The sequence below is a fragment of the Zosterops lateralis genome (genome assembly GCF_965231275.1).
Source record: "Zosterops lateralis genome assembly, chromosome: 24".
NCBI lineage: Eukaryota > Metazoa > Chordata > Aves > Passeriformes > Zosteropidae > Zosterops > Zosterops lateralis.
Window position 1 is genome coordinate 5,618,339 of NC_139784.1, and position 20,030 is coordinate 5,638,368.

At 57.3% G+C, this 20,030-nt stretch overlaps 1 protein-coding gene across 1 annotated transcript in view; it reads right to left on the reverse strand.

Moving 5' to 3' along the window:
- The window catches only part of SRCIN1 (SRC kinase signaling inhibitor 1), a 58,743-nt gene extending 41,110 nt beyond the window's left edge, over positions 1 to 17,633 (reverse strand). The window contains 1 exon segment of the mRNA XM_083877772.1: positions 17,350 to 17,633. Within this exon segment, the coding sequence (XP_083733898.1) occupies positions 17,350 to 17,610 (261 nt within the window). The 5' untranslated portion in view covers positions 17,611 to 17,633.
- Between the last annotated feature and the right edge of the window lie 2,397 nt (positions 17,634 to 20,030).

A 20,030-nucleotide genomic window follows, 5' to 3' on the forward strand; every position in this document is an offset into this window, starting at 1 on the left:
CTTCATTTTCCACCCCAAAACACGAACAATAATCTTCATTTTCCAGGGGATTTTTTTTTCCCCCAACTCCCCTTCCCTGCATGGTGTTGTCACCGCTGTCACAGCGATGTGACACGGCCGGTGACAGGAGCTGGCACCGCTCACGGCCTGGCCGGAGCTCCCCCAGCCCCGGGGACCGCCCGTGGGAGAGCCGGGAATCCCGGGAGTGCCCGAGGGTGAAACAAACACCGGAGAGTGGGAGACAGGGATGGGGAGAGGGATCCAGGGACAAGGGATAGATCCAGGGAAAAGGGATGGGATACAGGGACAAGGGATGGGATCCAGGGAAAAGGAGTGGGATCCAGGGACAAGGAGTGAGATGTAGGGATGAGGAGAGGGATCCAGGGAAAAGGATTGGATCCAGGGATGAGGAGTGGGATGCAGAGAGAAGGATCCAGGGATGAGGAATGGGATCCAGAGGCAAGGGGTGGATCCAGGGAAAAGGAGTGGGATCCAGGGACGAGGAGAGGGATGCAGGGAAAAGGAATGGGATCCAGGGACAGACAGTGGGATCCAGGGATGAGAAGAGGGATCCTGGGAAAAGGATTGGATCCAGGGATGAGGAGTGAGATCCAGGGGCAAGGAGAGGGATGCAGGGACAATGAGTGGATCCAGGGACAAGCAGTGGGATCCTGGGAAAAGGATTGGATCCAGGGATGAGGAGTGGGATCCAGGAAAAAGGAGTGGATCCAGGGACAGGCAGTGGGATCCAGGGACAGGCAGTGGGATCCAGGGACAGGCAGTGGGATCCAGGGATGAGGACCGGGATCCAGGGGCAAGGGGTGGATCCAGGGAAAAGGGGAGGGATCCAGGGAAAAGGAGCAGGATCCAGGGATCCCAAGGAGCCTGGAATGAATCCCTGAGGGTGCTCGGGGTGGTGGTACCACAAACACCAGAGAGTGGGAGCCAGGGGCAAGGGATGGATCCAGGAAAAAGGAATGGGATCCAGGGATGAGGAGTGAGATCCAGGGATAAGGAGTGGATCCAGGGACAAGGAGTGGGATCCAGGGACACAGGATGGGATCCAGGGGTGAGGAGTGGGATCCACATGTCCGGGAGGAGAAATCACCAGGATAATGTTGGCTGAGGTGGGAGAAACGAGCACAAAGCAGCTTTTGTCCCGACGGGATTTTATTGGGATCAAAGTTCTCCTCTGCTCCATCCTCCCCTCTCACACCCCCCCCACCCTCTGGCTTTTATTCCCCTGCAAACCTGGGTGGGTTTTTTTTGCTTAGATAAATTTTAAAAAAATATTATTAAATCATTATTTTAAATCCAAAGTGAGTTTAAATTTTCAATGATTATTTAAAATCCAAACCGGGTTTAAATTTCCAATGGTTATTTTAAATCCAAACCGAGTTTAAATTTTAAATTATTTTTTTAAATCCAAACTGGGTTCCCAGTCCGAGGAAGTGCCGGGAGAAGCTGCAGAAATGTTGGACCGAATTTTTATCCCAGGAATTCCCGTATCCGTGGGCGGATTTGCTGTTCCCTTCCCTCCCCTCCTGCTGCCCACGAGCACAAACACAAATCCACCTGCCCTCCTCACCCCAAACCTCAGTTTATTCCATCCCTTTCCCATTCCAGCTCACATCAACATTCCGCACACAACGCCGGGAGTTTCCAACCCGAGCTCAGCCTCGACCAACTCACTTCCCCCCAAAAAAAAGGAATTTAAAAAGCGTTTTAGATGTTTTTTTTTTTGAGTCAAAGAGCGCCGAGGTTTCCCGCAGACAAGCCTGGAGGCACAAAGGTCTTTTCCAAGGGCACGGGAATAAAAATTCCCAACCGGGATCACCAGGATGGAGATAAAGCCCAGAGGGAGCCCAAGGCACCGCTGGGATGTTCCCAAAATATTCCCGGGAAAAGGAGGAGCCGCCTCGGGGTTTGGGTTTGGGGGAAAATCAACGGAGACACCTCGAGTGGGGAGGTGAGGGCACGGAGCTGCTGGGAGGGGGTTTGGGAAAGGGAAATGGGAATAGGGGAAGGGTGTGGGGACAGGGAAAGGATTTGGGGACAGGGAAAGGATTTGGGGACAGGGAAAGGATTTGGAGACAGGGAAAGCGAGTTGGGGACAGGTAAAGGATTTGGGGACAGGGAAAGCGAATTGGGGACAGGTAAAGAATGTGGGGACAAGGGAAAGGGAACGGGGAAAAGGGAAACAGAGCTGGGAATAGGGAAAGGGAGCTGGGGACAGGTAATGGGAGCTCAAAACAGGGAAAAGGAGCTGGGGACAGGGAAAGGGAACTGGGAATAGGGAAAGGATGTGGGGACACAGAAATGGAGCTGGGAACGGGGAAAGGGAACCAGAGACAGGGAGCTAGGGACAGAGACAGGATGTGGGACAGGGAAAGGGGACAGGGAAAGGGTGCTGGGAACAGGGAAAGGATGTGGGAACAAGGAGCTGGGGACAGGGAATGGGAGCACAAAACAAGGAAAGGGAACTGGGGACTGGGAATTGGAGCTGGGGACAGGGAATAGGGAAAGGATGTGGGGATGGGGAAGTGGAGCTGAGGATGGGGCAAGTGATGCTGGGCACAGAGAAAGGGATGTGGACACAGGGCAAGTGACACTGGGCACACACAGGTGACACTGGGCACAGACAAGGGACACTGGACACATACAGGGGACACTGGGCACTGACAAACCAGTCCCTCCCCAGCCCTGCACAGGGACAAACCCCAATCCCAGCAGTGCCCCGTGTCCATCCCAAACCTCCAACCCCAGCAGAGGCTCCAGCAGCTCCCAGGGCTTGGGATCCAGCCCCAGCTCCCCCCAGGATGTGCCAGCCCTGCCCAGAGCTGGGAATGTCCCCAGGATCTGCAGGGACAGCTCTCCTGTCACTCTGCTTTTCCCTGGGGATGTCTGCGCCAGGGAGCATCGACAAATGTGATTTTAAACACAGGATTTTTCCCTCCAGCTGATTTTGAGTGGACAGAACTCATTTCCCAATCCCTTCCAGCAGCTGCTCCTCCCCACCAGCTCAGCCCCGAGGTCTGGAGGTGCCCAGGTCACACTCAGGGGGACACTCAGACTCTCAGCCCCCTCTGAATCCCTCAATTCCCCTAATTCCTTCCATTTAGCGGCTGGAATGGGCTTTCCATGAGATCTGATGTCCCAGGACCTGCAGCCAGTCCCCAAAGGCCCCAGCCCGGTTTGTGGCAGGAGAAAGGGGGAATTCTTCTCATTATTCCCATCTTTTTCTTTATTTTTTCTGTGCAGAGGGGCTGGAGATGCTCCTGACCCTACTGGAATGGGGAATTCTTCCCATTATTCCTATTTTTGCTTTATTTCCCTCTCCAGAAGGGTCAGAGATGCTCCTGTCCCTGCTGGAATGGGGAATTCTTTCCATTATTCCCATTTTTTTCTTTATTTCTCTCTCCAGAGGGGCTGGAGATGCACCTGTCCCCACTGGAGTTGGGGATTCTTCCCATTATTCCCATTTTTTTCCTTATTTCCCTCTCCAGAGGGGGCTGGGGACACTCCTGGACTTTTCCCTTCCCCACAACTTTTTTCTCCTTTCCTCCCTCCCCTCTCTTCATTTCCCTGTCGAGGAGCCCTCAGTAATTTTCCCCTGCCCTGATATTGCTGATCCTATCTGCTGCCAGCGCCGGGTGCGGATTTTTTTTTTTATTTTATTTATCATTTTGGGGATGACTGGACAAGCTTATCAGCCCAAGGCCATAAATCACAGCCCCACCACACGCCACGGCTCCACATCCGACTGCTGGAGGGATTCCAGAAGGTTCTGGCAGGGCTGGGGACCGTCACCTGTGGGTCCCACCTGTCCCCAGGGGTGTGGCAGAGCCCTGGGGACAGGGACACGCTGCCCGTCCCCTGCCAGGAGCATCCAGGGCTGACAATCTGCTGTTGGTTTTTGGGCAGTGCCAAGTGTGGCAGCGCCACGCTGGCACTTTGTGGGCTCCATCTGTCCCCGCTGGCTCTGCTGCCACCACCCCCTGCGTGTCCTCCACCCATCACAAACGGACCAAAAAACGCCGAGGATGTGGAGCAGGGATGGGGGGGCAGGGACAGACACGGCCCTGCTGCACCCCAAAACTGGGGACACAGAGGGGACATCCCCAGATGTCACTGCCAGCACTTCCCTGCAGCACCCCTAAACCCTGAGACACTGTGGGGACGTCCACAGCTGCACCCCAAAACTGGGGACACAGAGGGGACATCCCCAGATGTCACTGCCAGCATCATCCCAGCTGCACCCCTACACCCTGAGACACTGTGGGGACATCCCCAGCTGCACCCCCAGACCCAGGGACACAGTGGGGACACCCCCAGCTGCACCCCCAGACCTGGGACATCGTGGGGACATCCACAGCTGCACCCCCAGACCTGGAGAAACAGTGGGGACATCCCCCACTTGTCTCTGCCAGCACCATCCCTGCTGCACCCCCAAACCTGGGAACACAGAGGGGACACCCCCAGCTGTCACTGCCAGCACTGTTCCAGCTGCACCCCCAAACTTGGGGACACTGTGGGGACATTCACAGCTGTCCCTGCCAGCACCATTCCTGCTGCCCCCCCAAACCCGGGAACAGAGTGGGGACATCCCCAGCTGCACCCCCAGACCTGGGGACACAGTGGGGACATCCCCAGCACGGTGTCCAGGCCCCTGCCAGCACTATCTCAGCTGCACCCCCAAATGACACAGAGGGGACATCCACAGCTGCATCCCCAAACTTGGGGACACAGCGGGGACATCCCTGCCAGCACTATTCCTGCTGTATCCCCAGACCCGGTGACACAAAGGGGACATCCCCAGTGTGGTGTCCAGGTCCCTGCAGCACCCCCAAACCCTGGGACACAGCAGGGACACCCCCAGCTGCAGCCCCAAACTTGGGGACATCCCCAGCTGTCCCTGCCAGCACCATCCCAGCTGCACCCCCAAACTCGGTGACACAGTGGGGACATCCCTACAGCACCCCCAAACCCTGGGACACCATGGGGACATCCACAGCTGCACTCCCAGACCTGGGGACACTGTGGGGACATCCTACAGATGTCCCTGCCACGACCATTCCTGCAGCACCCCCAGACCTGGGGACACAGAGGGGACATCCACAGCTGTCACTGCCAGCACCATCTCTGCTGCACCCCCAAACCCAGTGACACAGTGGGGACATCCCTACAGCACCCCCAGACCTGGGGACACAGTGGGGACATCCCCAGCACGGTGTCCAGGCCCCTGCCAGCACTATCTCAGCTGCACCCCCAAACCCTGCGACACCGTGGGGACATCCACAGCTGCACCCCCAAACTTGGGGACACAGAGGGGACATCCCTCAGATGTCCTTGCCAGCACCATCCCCGCTGCTTCCCCAAACTTGGGGACACAGTGGGGACATCTCTACAGCACCCCCAAACCCTGGGACATCGTGGGGACATCCCTGCAGCACCTCTAAACCCTGAGACACCGTGAGAACATCCACAGCTGCATCACCAGACCCGGGGACAGAGTGGGGACAATCCCAGAGTGGTGTCCAGGTTCCTGCCAGGACCATCCCTGCTGCACCCCCAAACTCGGGGACACAGCAGGGACATCCCCCAGATGTCCCTGTCAGCACTTTCCAGGCTGGATTTGTCCAAAATCAGGAGAGGAGAGGAGAGGAGAGGAGAGGAGAGGAGAGGAGAGGAGAGGAGAGGAGAGGAGAGGAGAGGAGAGGAGAGGAGAGGAGAGGAGAGGAGAGGAGAGGAGAGGAGAGGAGAGGAGAGGAGAGGAGAGGAGAGGAGAGGAATTAACATTTCGCTGGCTCTTCAAAAGCATCAAAGGGGAGATAATGGGCCGGGAGAGGATTGGAAGCGACAGCTCGTTCCGAGCCATAAAGCAGCGGCTCTTGCAGCAGGAAGGTGCGGGGGGGGCGGAATTACAGAGGCTGCGATTTATGATTACAATGAGAGTCATGTCCGGGGTGCTGCCCAACGAGGGGATAACGAGGAGCTGAAGGTCCCCAAAGCCCCGGGGACGAGGGGCAGGAAAAGCAGGGAGGGGTTGGAGATGCCGCCGTGAGCTCTCGGAGGGATGGACGCGCACACAGAGGAGGAAAAGCGAGGCTGGAGTGATGTCATCGGGAATATTTCGAGAGTTAAGTTTGAAAAAAAAAAAAAAAAAAACAAAACAACAAAAACACCCAACCCATCAAATAAATAAATTAAACGGCGGTTGTGGCTGTCCCAGGAGCAGACGGGAGGTAAATGAAATGAAGCACAAGTGAGTCAGCGCCTTGACCGAGGGGGACTTCCCCTGGCTGGCAATTAAATCACAAATCTGCTGGTGATTAACGAGGCACGGCCGTGTCCCTCTCAAAGCCGGCACTCCGAGGGAGGACAGAACCGGCTTCATCGGCTTTTTAATTAACTCGTTTCCAGGAGTTCCGATCGAGTCCCCCCCCTCCCCTCCCCACCACCCCTCGGGCGCCGCGTCTTGACAAACAAAAATCTCCTTGAAAAAAATAACAGCCCAAAAGTGATTTAAATCCGTTTCTCCTTATTAAAGTTTTTTGTTGTTGTTGTTTAGGATTTTTTTAAAATGCTTTTCAGCGCCAGTGAAAGTGAATTAAAGTGGAAAGAGCAGCATGAGGAGAGGAGGGAGAGGAATGCAAACAGTGACCGGGCGGAGCGGAGATGCGGATTTTGGCACCTGGGGATGCGGATTTTGGCACCTGAGGATGCAGATTTTGGCACCTGAGGTCTGGAAATTACCGCAGGCACCTCTCGAAGGCGGCCAGGGGAGGGGACACGGGGACAGGGCGGGATGCAGGAGGGCTGGGGATCATTCCTGTCCCCCTGGGCTCCTCAGGTGCCTCCCCGTGTCCCCCCCATGAGGTTTTTGCCGCTCCTCTTTCGGGCTCTCCCACTCTGCCGGCCATGGGGGTGACATCAGAGATGCCACAGCGCCTGTCACGGCCACTCAACGTCAGCGCGGCCCCCTCAGCTCCAACTTTCCCCTCCAGGCCCCTCCACCTCCCCCTCCTCCTCCTCCTCTTCCTCTCCGAGCCCCAATTACAGCCCGATCTCCACTCCGGGCCCTTGGGGACAGCGCGGTGACACCGGAGCGCCGACCCCGCTGGCCGCGGGTGGCTTTGGCGTGTCTGGCCCTGTCTCCAGCCTCCTCCTCCTCCTCCTCCTCCATCTCCTCCTGCTGCACCTCTCCTGGTGAACTGGAGGCGAATCCGCAGCGCTGGGAGCGGTGAATGCACCAGGACTGGGGAGGAGCAGCCATCCCAAAATCTCCCTCCTGCAGCAGCCCCGGCCAAGGGCAGCCCCTTCTCCCGAGCCCCTGGGGACCCCGATTTCGTGCCCAGCCTGCTCATGAGTTTCGGGAGGGGAGAGTATTTGATTTAATGCGGGAGAGCCCCAAAGCCCCGCACGGGGGTCAAGGTGTCCCTTCATCTGCCACCTCCTCCCCCGCGCTGCCCGGGCCGGAGAAGGGTTTTTTGGGGCAGGGCAGGGCAGGGGGAGCTGGCAGGAGTTGGGCAGATCAGATGGCACCGTGGCCATGGCAACGGCACGGCGTAGGTGGACCAAACACAATAGGGGACGCGCAAGGTAAAAAAGCCGGCAGGGAACGGGCAGCGAGCAGCGCACAGCCCTGACCCACCCCCGGGGTGATTCCCCCCTCCCCACAAATCCATCCGGCAGCCCTAAAGCCAGAAAAGATGGATAAATCCTTGGGAAAAGCAAAGGACAAGGAGGTTCCCGCAGGGGGGTCACAGCAGCCGCAGGGTCCCCCCGGGTGGGGAGGGGGCAATGAGGGGGGGGCTCAGCAGCCACGGGAAAGCTGCGGGTGAGGAAGACCCCGGTGGGTGAGGAAGACCCCGGTGGGTGAGGAAGACCCCGCTGGAGCCCGCCCTGCCCTTCCTCTGTCCCCTCCCGAGCCGGGGCTGGCGGAGCCGCAGGGATGGCAGAGCGGCTGCTGCTGCGGGGATTTGTGTCCCCTCCCCTAAAAGCCACCGCGGGGACCGGCTCGTCACGACCCCCGAGGTGATGGGCAGGAGGAGGGAAATTTGGGTTGGGAACAGAGGGAAAGTTCAGGGAAGAGAGGGATGGATGGAGGGATGGAGGGATGGAGGGATGGAGGGATGGATGGATGGATGGATGGATGGATGGATGGATAGATGGATGGATGGATGGATGGATGGATGGAGGGATGGATGGATGGATGGATAGATGGATGGATGGATGGATGGATGGAGGGATGGATGGATGGAGGGATGGATGGATGGATGGATGGATGGATGGATGGATGGATGGATGGAGGGATGGATGGATGGAGGGATGGATGGATGGATGGATGGATGGAGGGATGGATGGATGGATGGAGGGATGGATGGATGGATGGAGGGATGGATGGAGGGATGGATGAATGGAGGGATGGAGGGATGGATGAATGGAGGGATGGAGGGATGGATGGAGGGATGGATGGAGGGATGGAGGGATGGATGGATGGAGGGATGGAGGGATGGATGGAGGGATGGATGGATGGATGGATGGATGGATGGATGGATGGATGGATGGAGGGATGGATGGATGGATGGACGGATGGATGGATGGAGGGATGGATGGAGGGATGGATGGATGGATGGATGGAGGGATGGATGGAGGGATGGATGAATGGAGGGATGGATGGATGGATGGAGGGATGGAGGGATGGATGAATGGAGGGATGGAGGGATGGATGGAGGGATGGAAGGAGGGATGGAGGAATAGGGGGATAGATGGATCCACGGATGGATGGAAGGAGGGATGAACAGAGGAATGGACTGATCCATGGATGGAGGAATGGATAAATCCACGGATGGAAGGAAGGAGGGATGGACACCTCCACCTGCCCGTGTGTGCCGGGGGCAGCAGGAATCCTCACAGCCCTTCCAGGGGGAGGAAGGGGGAGCTCCACGAGCCCGCCGGTGCCAATCCCACATCCCACCTCCAATTCCTGCTGGGCACTCCCGGCCCTCTCCCTGCCGGACTGCCATTAACTCATTCCTGCCCTCCCTGCTGCTGTCACCACCATCCCCAACCTGCTTTTTACCCACTTCTGGAGGACTTCAAGCCCCACTCCCATTAAAAACCCCAAACAAGGAGAAGCAGGGAATTCTGCCTGACTCCAGACCCCCATTCCCAGCCGGGAACGAGCCGGGAATCGCCGCCGGCGGGGTCGGGGGGGGGAGGAAAAGGAGGGAATCGATAGGGCCGGCTCGGGCTGCAGTGCCGGGGACACGCACACACACACACAGCGCTCTCGTGTTACTCCCGGCAGCCACACGCGCGCCCCGCTCCACCATTTCAGCGCCTCCCGTCACTCTGCACCTCTGGAGACCAAGATGACACCGCGGGGAAGAGCCCCGAGGGTCCCCTCTGGCCCCTGTAGCCCCAAACCGGCCCAACAGGGCACCCCCAGGTCCCTCCTGAAGGGGGTTTGGGGGTGAGGTCAGACCTTTCCTGCCACCGCAGGGGGCCGGTTTGGGGGCACCCCTGGGTGTCCCCGCGGGAAGGACGCTGCGCCAGGTGAGCTGGAGGTGACAAAATTTGTGTCCCCAGGCCACCCATCTGCCCCTGTCCGCTGCTCGAGGGGGGCAGAAGGAATCGGGGGACACGGGGCAAGGGGACACGGGTGACAAGGAGGAGCTGCCCTGGGACAGCGGGGGCTGCTCATGGGGGGGTGGCACCAGCAGGGCCAGGGTTTTGCACGGCCCGCCCCCCCCCCCCGCCCCGGTGCACCCGGAGGGGACAGGGGGAGCCCCCCCTGTGCTGCTGCACCAAAGGGCAGCGCGGGGACGATGCCACCCCCTCCCCACCGCGACACTGGGGACAGAGGGGACCCCGGGAAAGGGGGGACCGGGGAAAAAGGGGGGGTTAAAGGAAAAGAGAAGGTGGAGAGACAGCCCCCGGTCTGGGGCCAGGGTAAGGACACCCCCGGCTGCTGATGGGGCTGGGAGAGGAGAACCAGCACCTCGGGGTGGGAATTTTGGGGAGGGGGATACTGCGGCAGGTAGGAGCGACACCAGGACAGCTCGGGCAGGGGAGATCGGCGCGGGGAGCTGCAGCAGCGGGCGGCGGACACCGGCTCCGTGAGCACCCGGGGGGATGCGCCCCGCTCCATCCCGCTCCAGCCCGCTCCAGCCCGCGCATTCCCGCCCGGTACCTGCGGCAGGTGAGCGCTGCGGATCCGCCGCTCGGCCGCGCTCGGCCGCTCTCGGTTCGGCTCGGCCGCGCTCGGCCCCGCTCGGCACCTCTCGGCACCTCTCGGCCCCCTTCGGCCGCGTTCGGCCGCGCTCGGCTCGGAGCCGACACCTCCCGCCACCTCCCGCCGCCGGGCACGCCCCGCCCCGCCCCGCCCGCGGCGCCGTCACCATGGCAACCGCGCCTCGGCCACGCCCCCTGCCTAGCCGCCGGCAGGGGGCGCTGAGAGAGAGGGGGCGGGGCCTGCGATGGGGAGGGGCAAAGAGGGGAGGGAATAATGGAAATACCGGGATGTGGAAATACAGGGGTAGGGATATGGATATGGGAAATATAGGGATATATAGGGAAATACAGGGATATGGATGGGAAATACAGAGAAATACAGGGATATGGACATGGATATTTGGTATGGAAATACAGGGATATGGACGTGGATAACACAGGGATATGGACATGCATATGGACAGGGAAATACAGGGATATGGACAGGGAAATACAGGGAAATACAGGGATATGGACAGGGAAATACAGGGATATGGACAGGGAAATATAGGGATATGGACATGGAAATACGGGGATATGGACATGGAAATACGGGAATATGGATATGGCCATGGGTGTGGAAATATAGGGAAATACAGGGATGTGGACATGGATATGAACATGGATATAGGCATAGATATGGGCATGGATAACACAGGGAAATACAGGGATATGGACATGGAAATACAGAGATATTGATATGGACATGGACATGGATAACAGGGAAATACAGGGATGTGGAGATGGATATAGGCATGTATAACACAAGGAAATACAGGGATATGGACATGGAAATACAGGGATATGGATATGGACATGGGTGTGGAAATATAGGGAAATACATGGATGTGGAAATGCAGGGATGTGGACATGGATATGGATATGGACATGGATATGGACATGGATATGGGCATGGATAACAAGGAAATAAAGGAATCTGGACATGGATATGGGCATGGAAATACAGGGATATAGACATGGATGTGGACATGGATAACGCAGGGATACACACATGGAAACACAAACGGATACACGCAGGGATGTGTCCACACATGGGTGTGCATATGGAAGTGCACAGGGATTCACACACACCTGGATTCACACCTGGATTCACACCTGGATTCACAGCCCTCCATCAGCCCCCCCAGCACAGCCCCTGCGGGCTCCCCCTGTGCCCTGGCTGTGCAGGACCCCTCTGTGGGACCCCAGTGCCACCTGTGACCGGTGCCACCTGTGTTCCCTGCACAGCCCTCAGAGCCATCAGACGGCACCACCAGGAAGGGCAGAGGATTCCCTGGAACAGCCTCTCCCACCTGGAGAGCAGCACCTGCTGCCCCTGACACACAGCCCCACCCCAAATTTCAGCCCCCTGAGGGCCCCAGTGACAGCAGAGCTGGGGACAGCTGGGGGACAAAGCTGGGACCCCCCAGGTGACAGCAGAGCCAGGTACAGCTGGGGGACACAGCTGGGTGCCCCAGATGACAGCACAGCCAGGTACAGCTTGGGGACACGGCCAGGAGCCCAGGTGACAGCAGAGCACAGAATGGGGACATGGCCAGGATCCCCCTGGTGACAGCAGAGCTGGAGACAAGGAGGGGATGCAGCCGGGACCCCCCTGGTGACAGCACAGCACAGAACGGGGACATGGCTGAGACCCTCAGTGACAGCAGAGCTGGGGACAGCTTGGGGACACAGCCCAGCCTGTCCTGCACTGGTGCCTTGGGTGACAATGCAGGATGTGACCAGCAGTTTGTGTTCTATTCCCAGCTGTTGAAACCAGATGGGTTTTTGGGAAGGTGTTTTCCTTATCTCTTCCATGACCATTCCTCTTAACTCTGGGGGAATCTTCTGTTAATGGGCAGCTGTTCAAACCAGCTGGGGCAGTGTTCTTATCTCTTCCAGGACCTGTCCCTTATCACTCTGGGGGAGATCTGCTATTAAACCAGGTGGGGCAGTGTTCTTATCTCTTCCAGGACCTGCCCCTTATCACTCTGGGGGAGATCTGCTGTTAAACCAGGTGGGGCAGTGTTCTTATCTCTCCTTATCTATCCCATCCTCCCTGCTGATATCTGCTGTTAATGGGCCATCAAGGCTCACTGCAGGGCTGATAAAATTCCATCATCCCATTGGGAGATGCTCCATCCAGGGGGAGGAGCACAGCATTCCTGCCTGGATAAAATCTGGGATTTGGAACAGCACAGCAGCCTGTTCCCACTGGATTCCCAGAGGAAGACCCGACTCATCTCAGCACCACTGGACCTTCAGAGGAAAACTGCACCCTCCCACAGGATCATCTCTGCTCCAGCTGAACCGCAGGAGGCCACGTCTGGATCCCGACCTGTCCCTCCTCCTTCATCCCTTCCCTCATCCCTGCCTGCGCCCAGATGAACCCCAAATCTTATCCCTCCCTGCCCCACCTTCATCCCTTCCTTCTTCCTTCCCGGCCTCTCCATCTGCACTTCCACCTTCATCCCAACCTTCATCCCAACCTTCATCCCAACCCTTATCCCAACCCTTATCTCAACCTTCGTCCCAACTTTCGTCCCTTCCTTCATCCCAGCCTTTATCCCAATCTTCCTCCTGACCTTCATCCCAACCTTCATCCCAATGTTCATCCAAACCTTCATCCAAACTTTCATCCAAACCTTCATCCCAATCTCTATCCTAACATGCATCCAAACTTTCCTCCCAACCTTCATCCCAATGTTCATCCTAACCTTCATCCCAGCTTTAATCCCTTTCTGCATCCCAACATTCATCCCAACCTTCATCCAAACCTTCATCCAAACCTTTATCCCAACTTTCATCCCAACCTTTATCCCAACCTTAACCCCAATCTTCATCCCAGCCGTTATCCCAACCTTCATCCTCAATTTTATCCCAACCTTCATCCAAACCTTTATCCCAACTTTCATCCAAACCTCCATCCCAACCTTTATCCTAAATTTCATCCCAATGTCCATCCCAACCTTCACCCCAACTTTTATCCCAACCTCCATCCCAATCACCATCCCAACCTTCATCCCAACCTTGATCCCAACCTCCATCCCAACCTTGATCCCAACCTTCATCCCAACCCTCATCCCTTCCTTCATCCCAACCCATCCCCCGTTGTCCCCCTGTCCCCTCAGGTGCCGGACACTCCCCCCAGCTCCCATTGATTTATTCCCGAGCTGGATTTATTCCAGGCAGCTGCAAATCTGCTGCTGTCAGGCACAGAACACTCAGCTCCACCTTTCCCTGGATTTTATTTTGTTGTTATTTCCTTGCTGCAGAACAGCCCAGGCTGAAATTCAAGATTTTGGACCCTTCATTTTTTTTGGGGGGGAGCCTCAACTCCAGGTGGGCTCAACCCCACAAGGTAAGTCGGGGAGAGGAAGGGGTTAAACCACGATGCAGCTTTTCCCTGGTGATGGATGAGAAATGGGTCCTTAATCCCTTTTTTCCCAGGATTTAGGATCCATCTGCATCAAACCACGTTTTCCTGACCCGTGTGGAAAAACACATCCAAAATCAATGGGATATTGGATGTGGGGATGGGGTGACTCCTTCAACCACAGGATTATTTCCCTAAATTTTCCTTGTTTTTCTAACTATTCCTCATTTTTCCAACTATTCCTCATTTTTCCAACAGGTCCCGGATTTCCATACCCTCAACATGAGGCATCACAGGGCGGCTCCATCCGAATCCCATTCCCAGAGCGTTGGGATCATGGAAAAATTTGGGTTGGAAAGCAGCTTAAAAATCATCTCCTACCCCTTTCCTGCCATATTTTTCCCTCCCAGGGCAGGATTTACCCTCAAATCCTACAGCCAACATTTCCAGCGGCCTCTCATTCCATTCCATTCCATTCCATTCCATTCCATTCCATTCCATTCCATTCCATTCCATTCCATTCCATTCCATTCCATTCCATTCCCACTCCCATTCCTCTCCTTATTCTTAACATTTCTATTTAACACCTCTTCCCACCTGGATTTTAAATCATCCCTGCAGATTTGCCACAATTTTTCCCTCGATATTTTTCCCCACCCCCTGCTCTGCCCATGATTAAACCAAACATTTCTCTCCCTTTCCCATTCTCACACTCAAATCCAACGGATTTTTGCCAGGCTGGAAAGGACGTTGATGTTTATGGGATGTTCCTTTTCACCTCTGATGTTCCAAACTCCCTTGCATGTCTTTTTTGGTTTTAATTATTATTATTATTTTAAAAAATCCCAATAAAACAGGAAAGCCTAGAATTCTGAAATCTGTTCCTTTGCTCTGGAATATCAAAGTGAGTTTCAAACATTCCAGTCAGAGCCTGGATCCCAATGTCATTTAAAGGTTGGCACCTGAGCTCTCCAGGATTTCTGGGTTCCTGCTATTATTTACTGCCTGCAGCGGAAATGAAGGAAAAGGAGGAGGGGAAAGGAAATAAAAGGAGGATTTTGTAAGATTTTGGGGTGTTTGGGTGGGGAATGGGGTCCAACCAAGCCCCAAAATCCAGGCTGGGTTTGGCTGGAGCCAAGATTTTCCCAGACACCCCCCACATTCCAACGGGCTGGGGAATAAAGGAGATAATTCCCAATAATTCCCAAATCCAGATCATCTTCCCTTCACCTATAAAAATCCTCAGCAGCTTATCAGACCTGAGCCAACCTGAGCTGGATTTTTTTTTTTTTTTTTTTTTTTTTTTTTTTTTTTTTTTTCTTTTGGGAGCTGCTGCTTATTTTAAAAAAAGGAAAGTCTTTAAATCCCTGTAATAATAAGGAAAAAAATCCTGTTGATTTACCGTGAAGCAGGGCCTGGAAATGATCCTGCTCCATCTCCAAATACGGATTGTGGCTGATGGTGATGGCAAAAGCCACCATCAATTATTGTCCCCTGGCCAAAATTATTGTCCCCTCACCAAAATTTTGGGGTCTGGGGACATTTGGAGGGACAGGGGCTCTGATTCTGCCGGTTTTCCTGGTAAATCTGGATTTCCTTCCACCACACCATTTCTGGGAATTGTCACCTTTGTCCCCTGGGGATTTTTGGGGTGATTTGGGGTTTCCTGCCGGCCACAGCCTTGGATGTTTTGGGTTCCCCTCCCTGAGGGGAGGTGGGGATTTATTGCTGCCATATCAATGTTGCTGGAAGCCAAATGTGGGGTTTGGAGTCCCCAAAACTCAAAAACAGGGATAGGGACCCCCTCCTGGAATAGTCCAACCCGAGGGCTCTGCTGTGCTCAGCAAAGGCCACCAGATGTCACCTGCCCCGAGGACCAGGGGACACAAAACTGAAGGACATTGTGGGGGACATTGCACTGACCTCAAGGGATTTGGATTTGGGGTCCCCAGCACACCCCTAAAGAGGGATAGGATCCCCCTTTTGAAACAGCCCATGCCTGGGGTCTGCTGTGCTCAGCAAAGGTCACCATATGTCACCTGCTCCAAGAACCAGCAGGGGACACACAACCAATGGATGTGGTGGTGGGCATGGCACTGACCCCAAGGGGTTTGGGGTCCCCAGCACATCCCAAAACAGGGATAGGAACCCCCCAGAACAGCCCATCCCTGGGGCTCTCAGCAGGTGTCACCAGATGTCACCTGCCCCAAGGACCAGCAGGGGACACACAGCCAAAGGACATCATGATGGACGCAGCACTGACCCCAAGGGATTTGGATTTGGGGTCCCCAGAACACCCCAACACAGGGATAGGGACCCCCTCCTGAACAGCCCATCCCTGGGGTCTGCTGTGCTCAGTAAAGACCACCAGATGTCACCTGCCCTAAGGACCAACAAGGGGACACACAGCCAAAGGACATCGTGGTGAATTCAGCACCAACCACAACAGAATTTGGGGTCCCCAGCACACCCCAAAACAAGGTCAGGACCCCACTCCTGAACAGCCCATCCCTGGGGTCTGCTGGTCTCAGCAAAGGTCACCAGATGAGTCACCTGCTGGACCTGTCACCTGCGAGGACCAGCAGGTCCTTGGGGACACAGCCAAAGGACATTCTGGTGTCAGCACTGACCCCCCTGGCTGGGGTTTGCTGCCCACCCCAAACCTGCCGGGACCTGGGCTGGGGGTCACCCCCGGGCTGGGGTCACCCCTCTGTGGGGCAAAGCCAGGGCCCAGCTGTCCCTCATGGCTGTCACACCCCCCCAGCTCTGTGAGGACAAATGTCCTGCTCCTGTCCTGGCCAGGGGGGATTGAATCCATCCAGGGGGGTTAAATCCATCCAGGGGGCAGAGGAAACCCATCAGGGGGATTGAATCCATCCATGGGGCAGGGGAAACCCACCCTGGGAGATCCGCAGTCTTGGGGGAGGGCAGGGGTTCTCCTCCCACACCTGGAGAATTCTCTTCCTCACATCTGGGTAATTTTTCTCACCCCTGCAGGACGCTGCCTCACCCACCCCCCAACTTCACACACATCCAAAGTGAGGGGCTGGGACCACCATCCATCACTTCCCAGGGCAGTGTCACCTCTGAGGGGCTGGGACCATCCCCAGAACCCCCTGTGAGGGGCTGGGACCATCCCCAGGCCACTCCAGAGCCCCCTATGAGGGACAGGGACTGTCCCCAGACCACTCCAGAACCCCCTGCAAGGGGGAGGGACCATCTCAGGCCACTCCAGAGCCTCTGTGAGGGACTGGGACCACCTCCAGGCCACTCCAGTGTCCCTGTGAAGAGCTGAGACCTTCCCCAGGACACTCCAGAACCTCCTGTGAGGGGCTGTAACCACTTCCAGGCCACTCCAGAGCCCCCTGTGAGGTACAAGGAGCATCCCCAAGCCACTCCAGAGCCCCCTGTGAGGGACAGGGACCATCCCCAGACCACTCCAGTGTCCCTGTGAAGAGCTGAGACCTTCCCCAGGCCACTCCAGAGCCCCTATGATGTACAAGGACTATCCCCAGACCACTCCAGAGCTCACTGTGAGGGACAGGGACCATCTCCAGGCCACTCCAGAGCACCTTTTGAGGTACAGGGACCACCCCCAGCCTCCTCCAGAGCCCACCTTTCTCCTCTTCCCCTCCAGACCGCCCCACCCATGGAGAATCACCCCCACCCCTGGACAATGACAGGAAATCTCTTACCTGGTCCCTGAGGCGCTCCTGCTGCCCTCTCAGCGCCAGGGCGTGCTGCGGGTACTTGCTCTTGAGGTGGTCCATGAAGGCGTCCCGTTTTCTCTCCATCTCGGTCTTCTGGAGGCCGGTGAGCGCCTCCAGGCTCTGGGCGGCGATCACGGTGTGCCGGCGCTCCGAGGTGTGCACCAGCCCCACGTTGGAGAAGCGGCGGGTGCCGTTGCCCAGGGTGCGGTACTCCCGCGGGTACTCGGCATCGTCCGCGGAGATCATGTGCGAGCTCGTCCTGTCGGGATCTGCGCGGGGCAGCGGGAGAGCACAGCGGGGTCAGGGGAGGGGGCCTGGGTGTGGGGCAGAGCAGGGGGATGGTCCCCGGTCATGGGCAGAGCAGGGGGATGGTCTCTGGCCATAGGGAAAACTGGGGGATGGTCCCTAGCCATAGGGGAAAACTGGGGAACGGTCCTTGGCCGTGGGGAAAAACTAGGGGATGGTCCTTGGCCATGGGGAAAAACTGGGGGATGGTCTCTGGCCATACAGGAAAACTGGGGGATGGTCCTTGGCCGTGGGGCAGAGATGGGGGCTCGTCCACCTGAGCACTGAGAGAGCACAGCGGGGTCAGGGTGCGGTCCCCTGGATGTGGGGCAGAGCAGGGAGATGGTCCCCTGCCTTGGGGCAGAGTGTGGGGATGGTCCCTGGTCATAGGGAAAACTGGGGGATGGTCCCCGGCCGTGGGGCAGAGATGGGGACTGTCCTGTTGGGATCTATCTGGGCACCAGGAGAGCACAGTGGGGTCAAGGGAGGGTCACCCAGCCATGGGGCAGAGGTTGAGGGCTGGGATTTGGGGCTGGGGATGGGGGATTTCAGCAAGGAGTGATGGCAGAGCTTTGCTGGGAGTGGGATCATCCCTCAGTGGGGTGTCTGGAATGGGATCATTCCCTCAGTGGGGATACCCAGAGTGGGGTCATCCCTCAGTGGCATGCACAGAGTGGGATCACCCCTCAGTGGGGTCATCCCTCAATGGGATACATGGAATGGGATCATCCCTCACTGGGGGTGCCTGGAGTGGGATCATCCCTTACTGAGAGTGCCTGGAATGGGATCATCCCTCATTGGGATGCATGGAATGGGATCATCAATTAAGGGGATGCACAGTCTGGGATCATCCCTCATTGGGGTGTCTGGAATGGGATCATTCCCTCAATGGGGATATCCAGAGTGGGATCAAACCTCAGTGGAGTCAGACCTCAATGGGATGCATGGAATGGGATCATCCCTCACTGAGGGTGCCAGGAGGGGAATCATCCCTCAGTGGGATGCACAGAGTGGGATCATCCCTTCCATGGGGGTGCACAGAGTGGGACCATCCCTCAGTGGGGTCACTCCTCAATGGGATGCGTGCAATGGGATCATCCCTCACTGGGTTGCCCGGGGAAGGGGGTGGCTGCTGGGTTCATCCCCCCCTTGGTGACATCACTGTCCCCACTCCCGGACATGCGGCAGGAGGGGAGGGGACAGTGCGGATGGAGGGACAGGGACTGTGAGGGGACGGGGTGATCCCACCAAACCCGACATGATGGCAGCGAAACGGGAACAAAACCAGCCCTGGGTGACTGAAAACGGCACAGACGAGACACGGGGCACGGCTCCGGAGCACGGACACACGGGGGGACACGGGGGGGACACGGGGGGGACACGGGGGACACCACAGGGGACACCACGGGGGACACGGACACAGGACAGAACAAAAAGAAAATTAAATCAGGCAGGGTGGGGGGAGGGTGGTGTGTGCGGCACTGTGGGGGGTGGGGGAGGGAACAGACCCCCCGAGTTCTGTCAGAGACCCCAACGGGGGGCTCAGTCCCCCAAAGACCCCAACGGGGGTTCAGTCCCCATCCTGCTCACAGGGCCCAGCTCGGCCCCAGTCTGGGATCTCCGGGATGTTCTGTCCCATCCCAAACCCCTCCCGGCGCTCAGACCAGCCCGAGAGAACCAAACCAGGGATTTTCTGTCCCATCCTAAACCATTCCCAGAGCTCAGCCCAGCCCCAGGGCACCAAATCCGGCATCACGGAGATGCTCTCCCTGTTCCAGCCGTTCCCGGTGCTCAGCCCAGCCCGGGAGAACCAAACCCGGGATCTCCGGGATGTTCTGTCCCATCCCAAACCCTTCCCGGAGCTCAGCCCAGCCCGGAGCACCAAATCCAACATCACGGAGATGCTCTGCCCCATCCCAAACCTCTCCCGGTGCCCTCGGGCACTAAACCCAGGATCTCTGGGATGCTCTGTCCCATCCCAGCCCTTCCCTGAGCTCAGCCCAGCCCCAGGGCACCAAATCCGGCAACACGGAGATGCTCTGCCCCATCCCAGCCCTTCCCAGCACCCTCGGGCACCAAACTCAGGATCTCCCTTATCCCAGCCCCTTCCTGGCACTCAGCCCAGCCCGGGGCACCAAATCCTGGATCTCCGGGATGTTCTGCCCCATCCCAAACCTCTCCCGGTGCCCTCGGGCACCAAACCCAGGATCTCTGGGATGCTCTGTCCCATCCCAGCCCTTCCCGGAGCTCAGCCCAGCCCAGGGCACCAAATCGGGAATTGGGGATGCTCTGCCCCATCCCAAACCCCTCCCGGAGCTCAGCCCAGCCCGGGGTACCAGACCCGGGAATTGGGGATGCTCTGCCCCATCCCAATCCCCTCC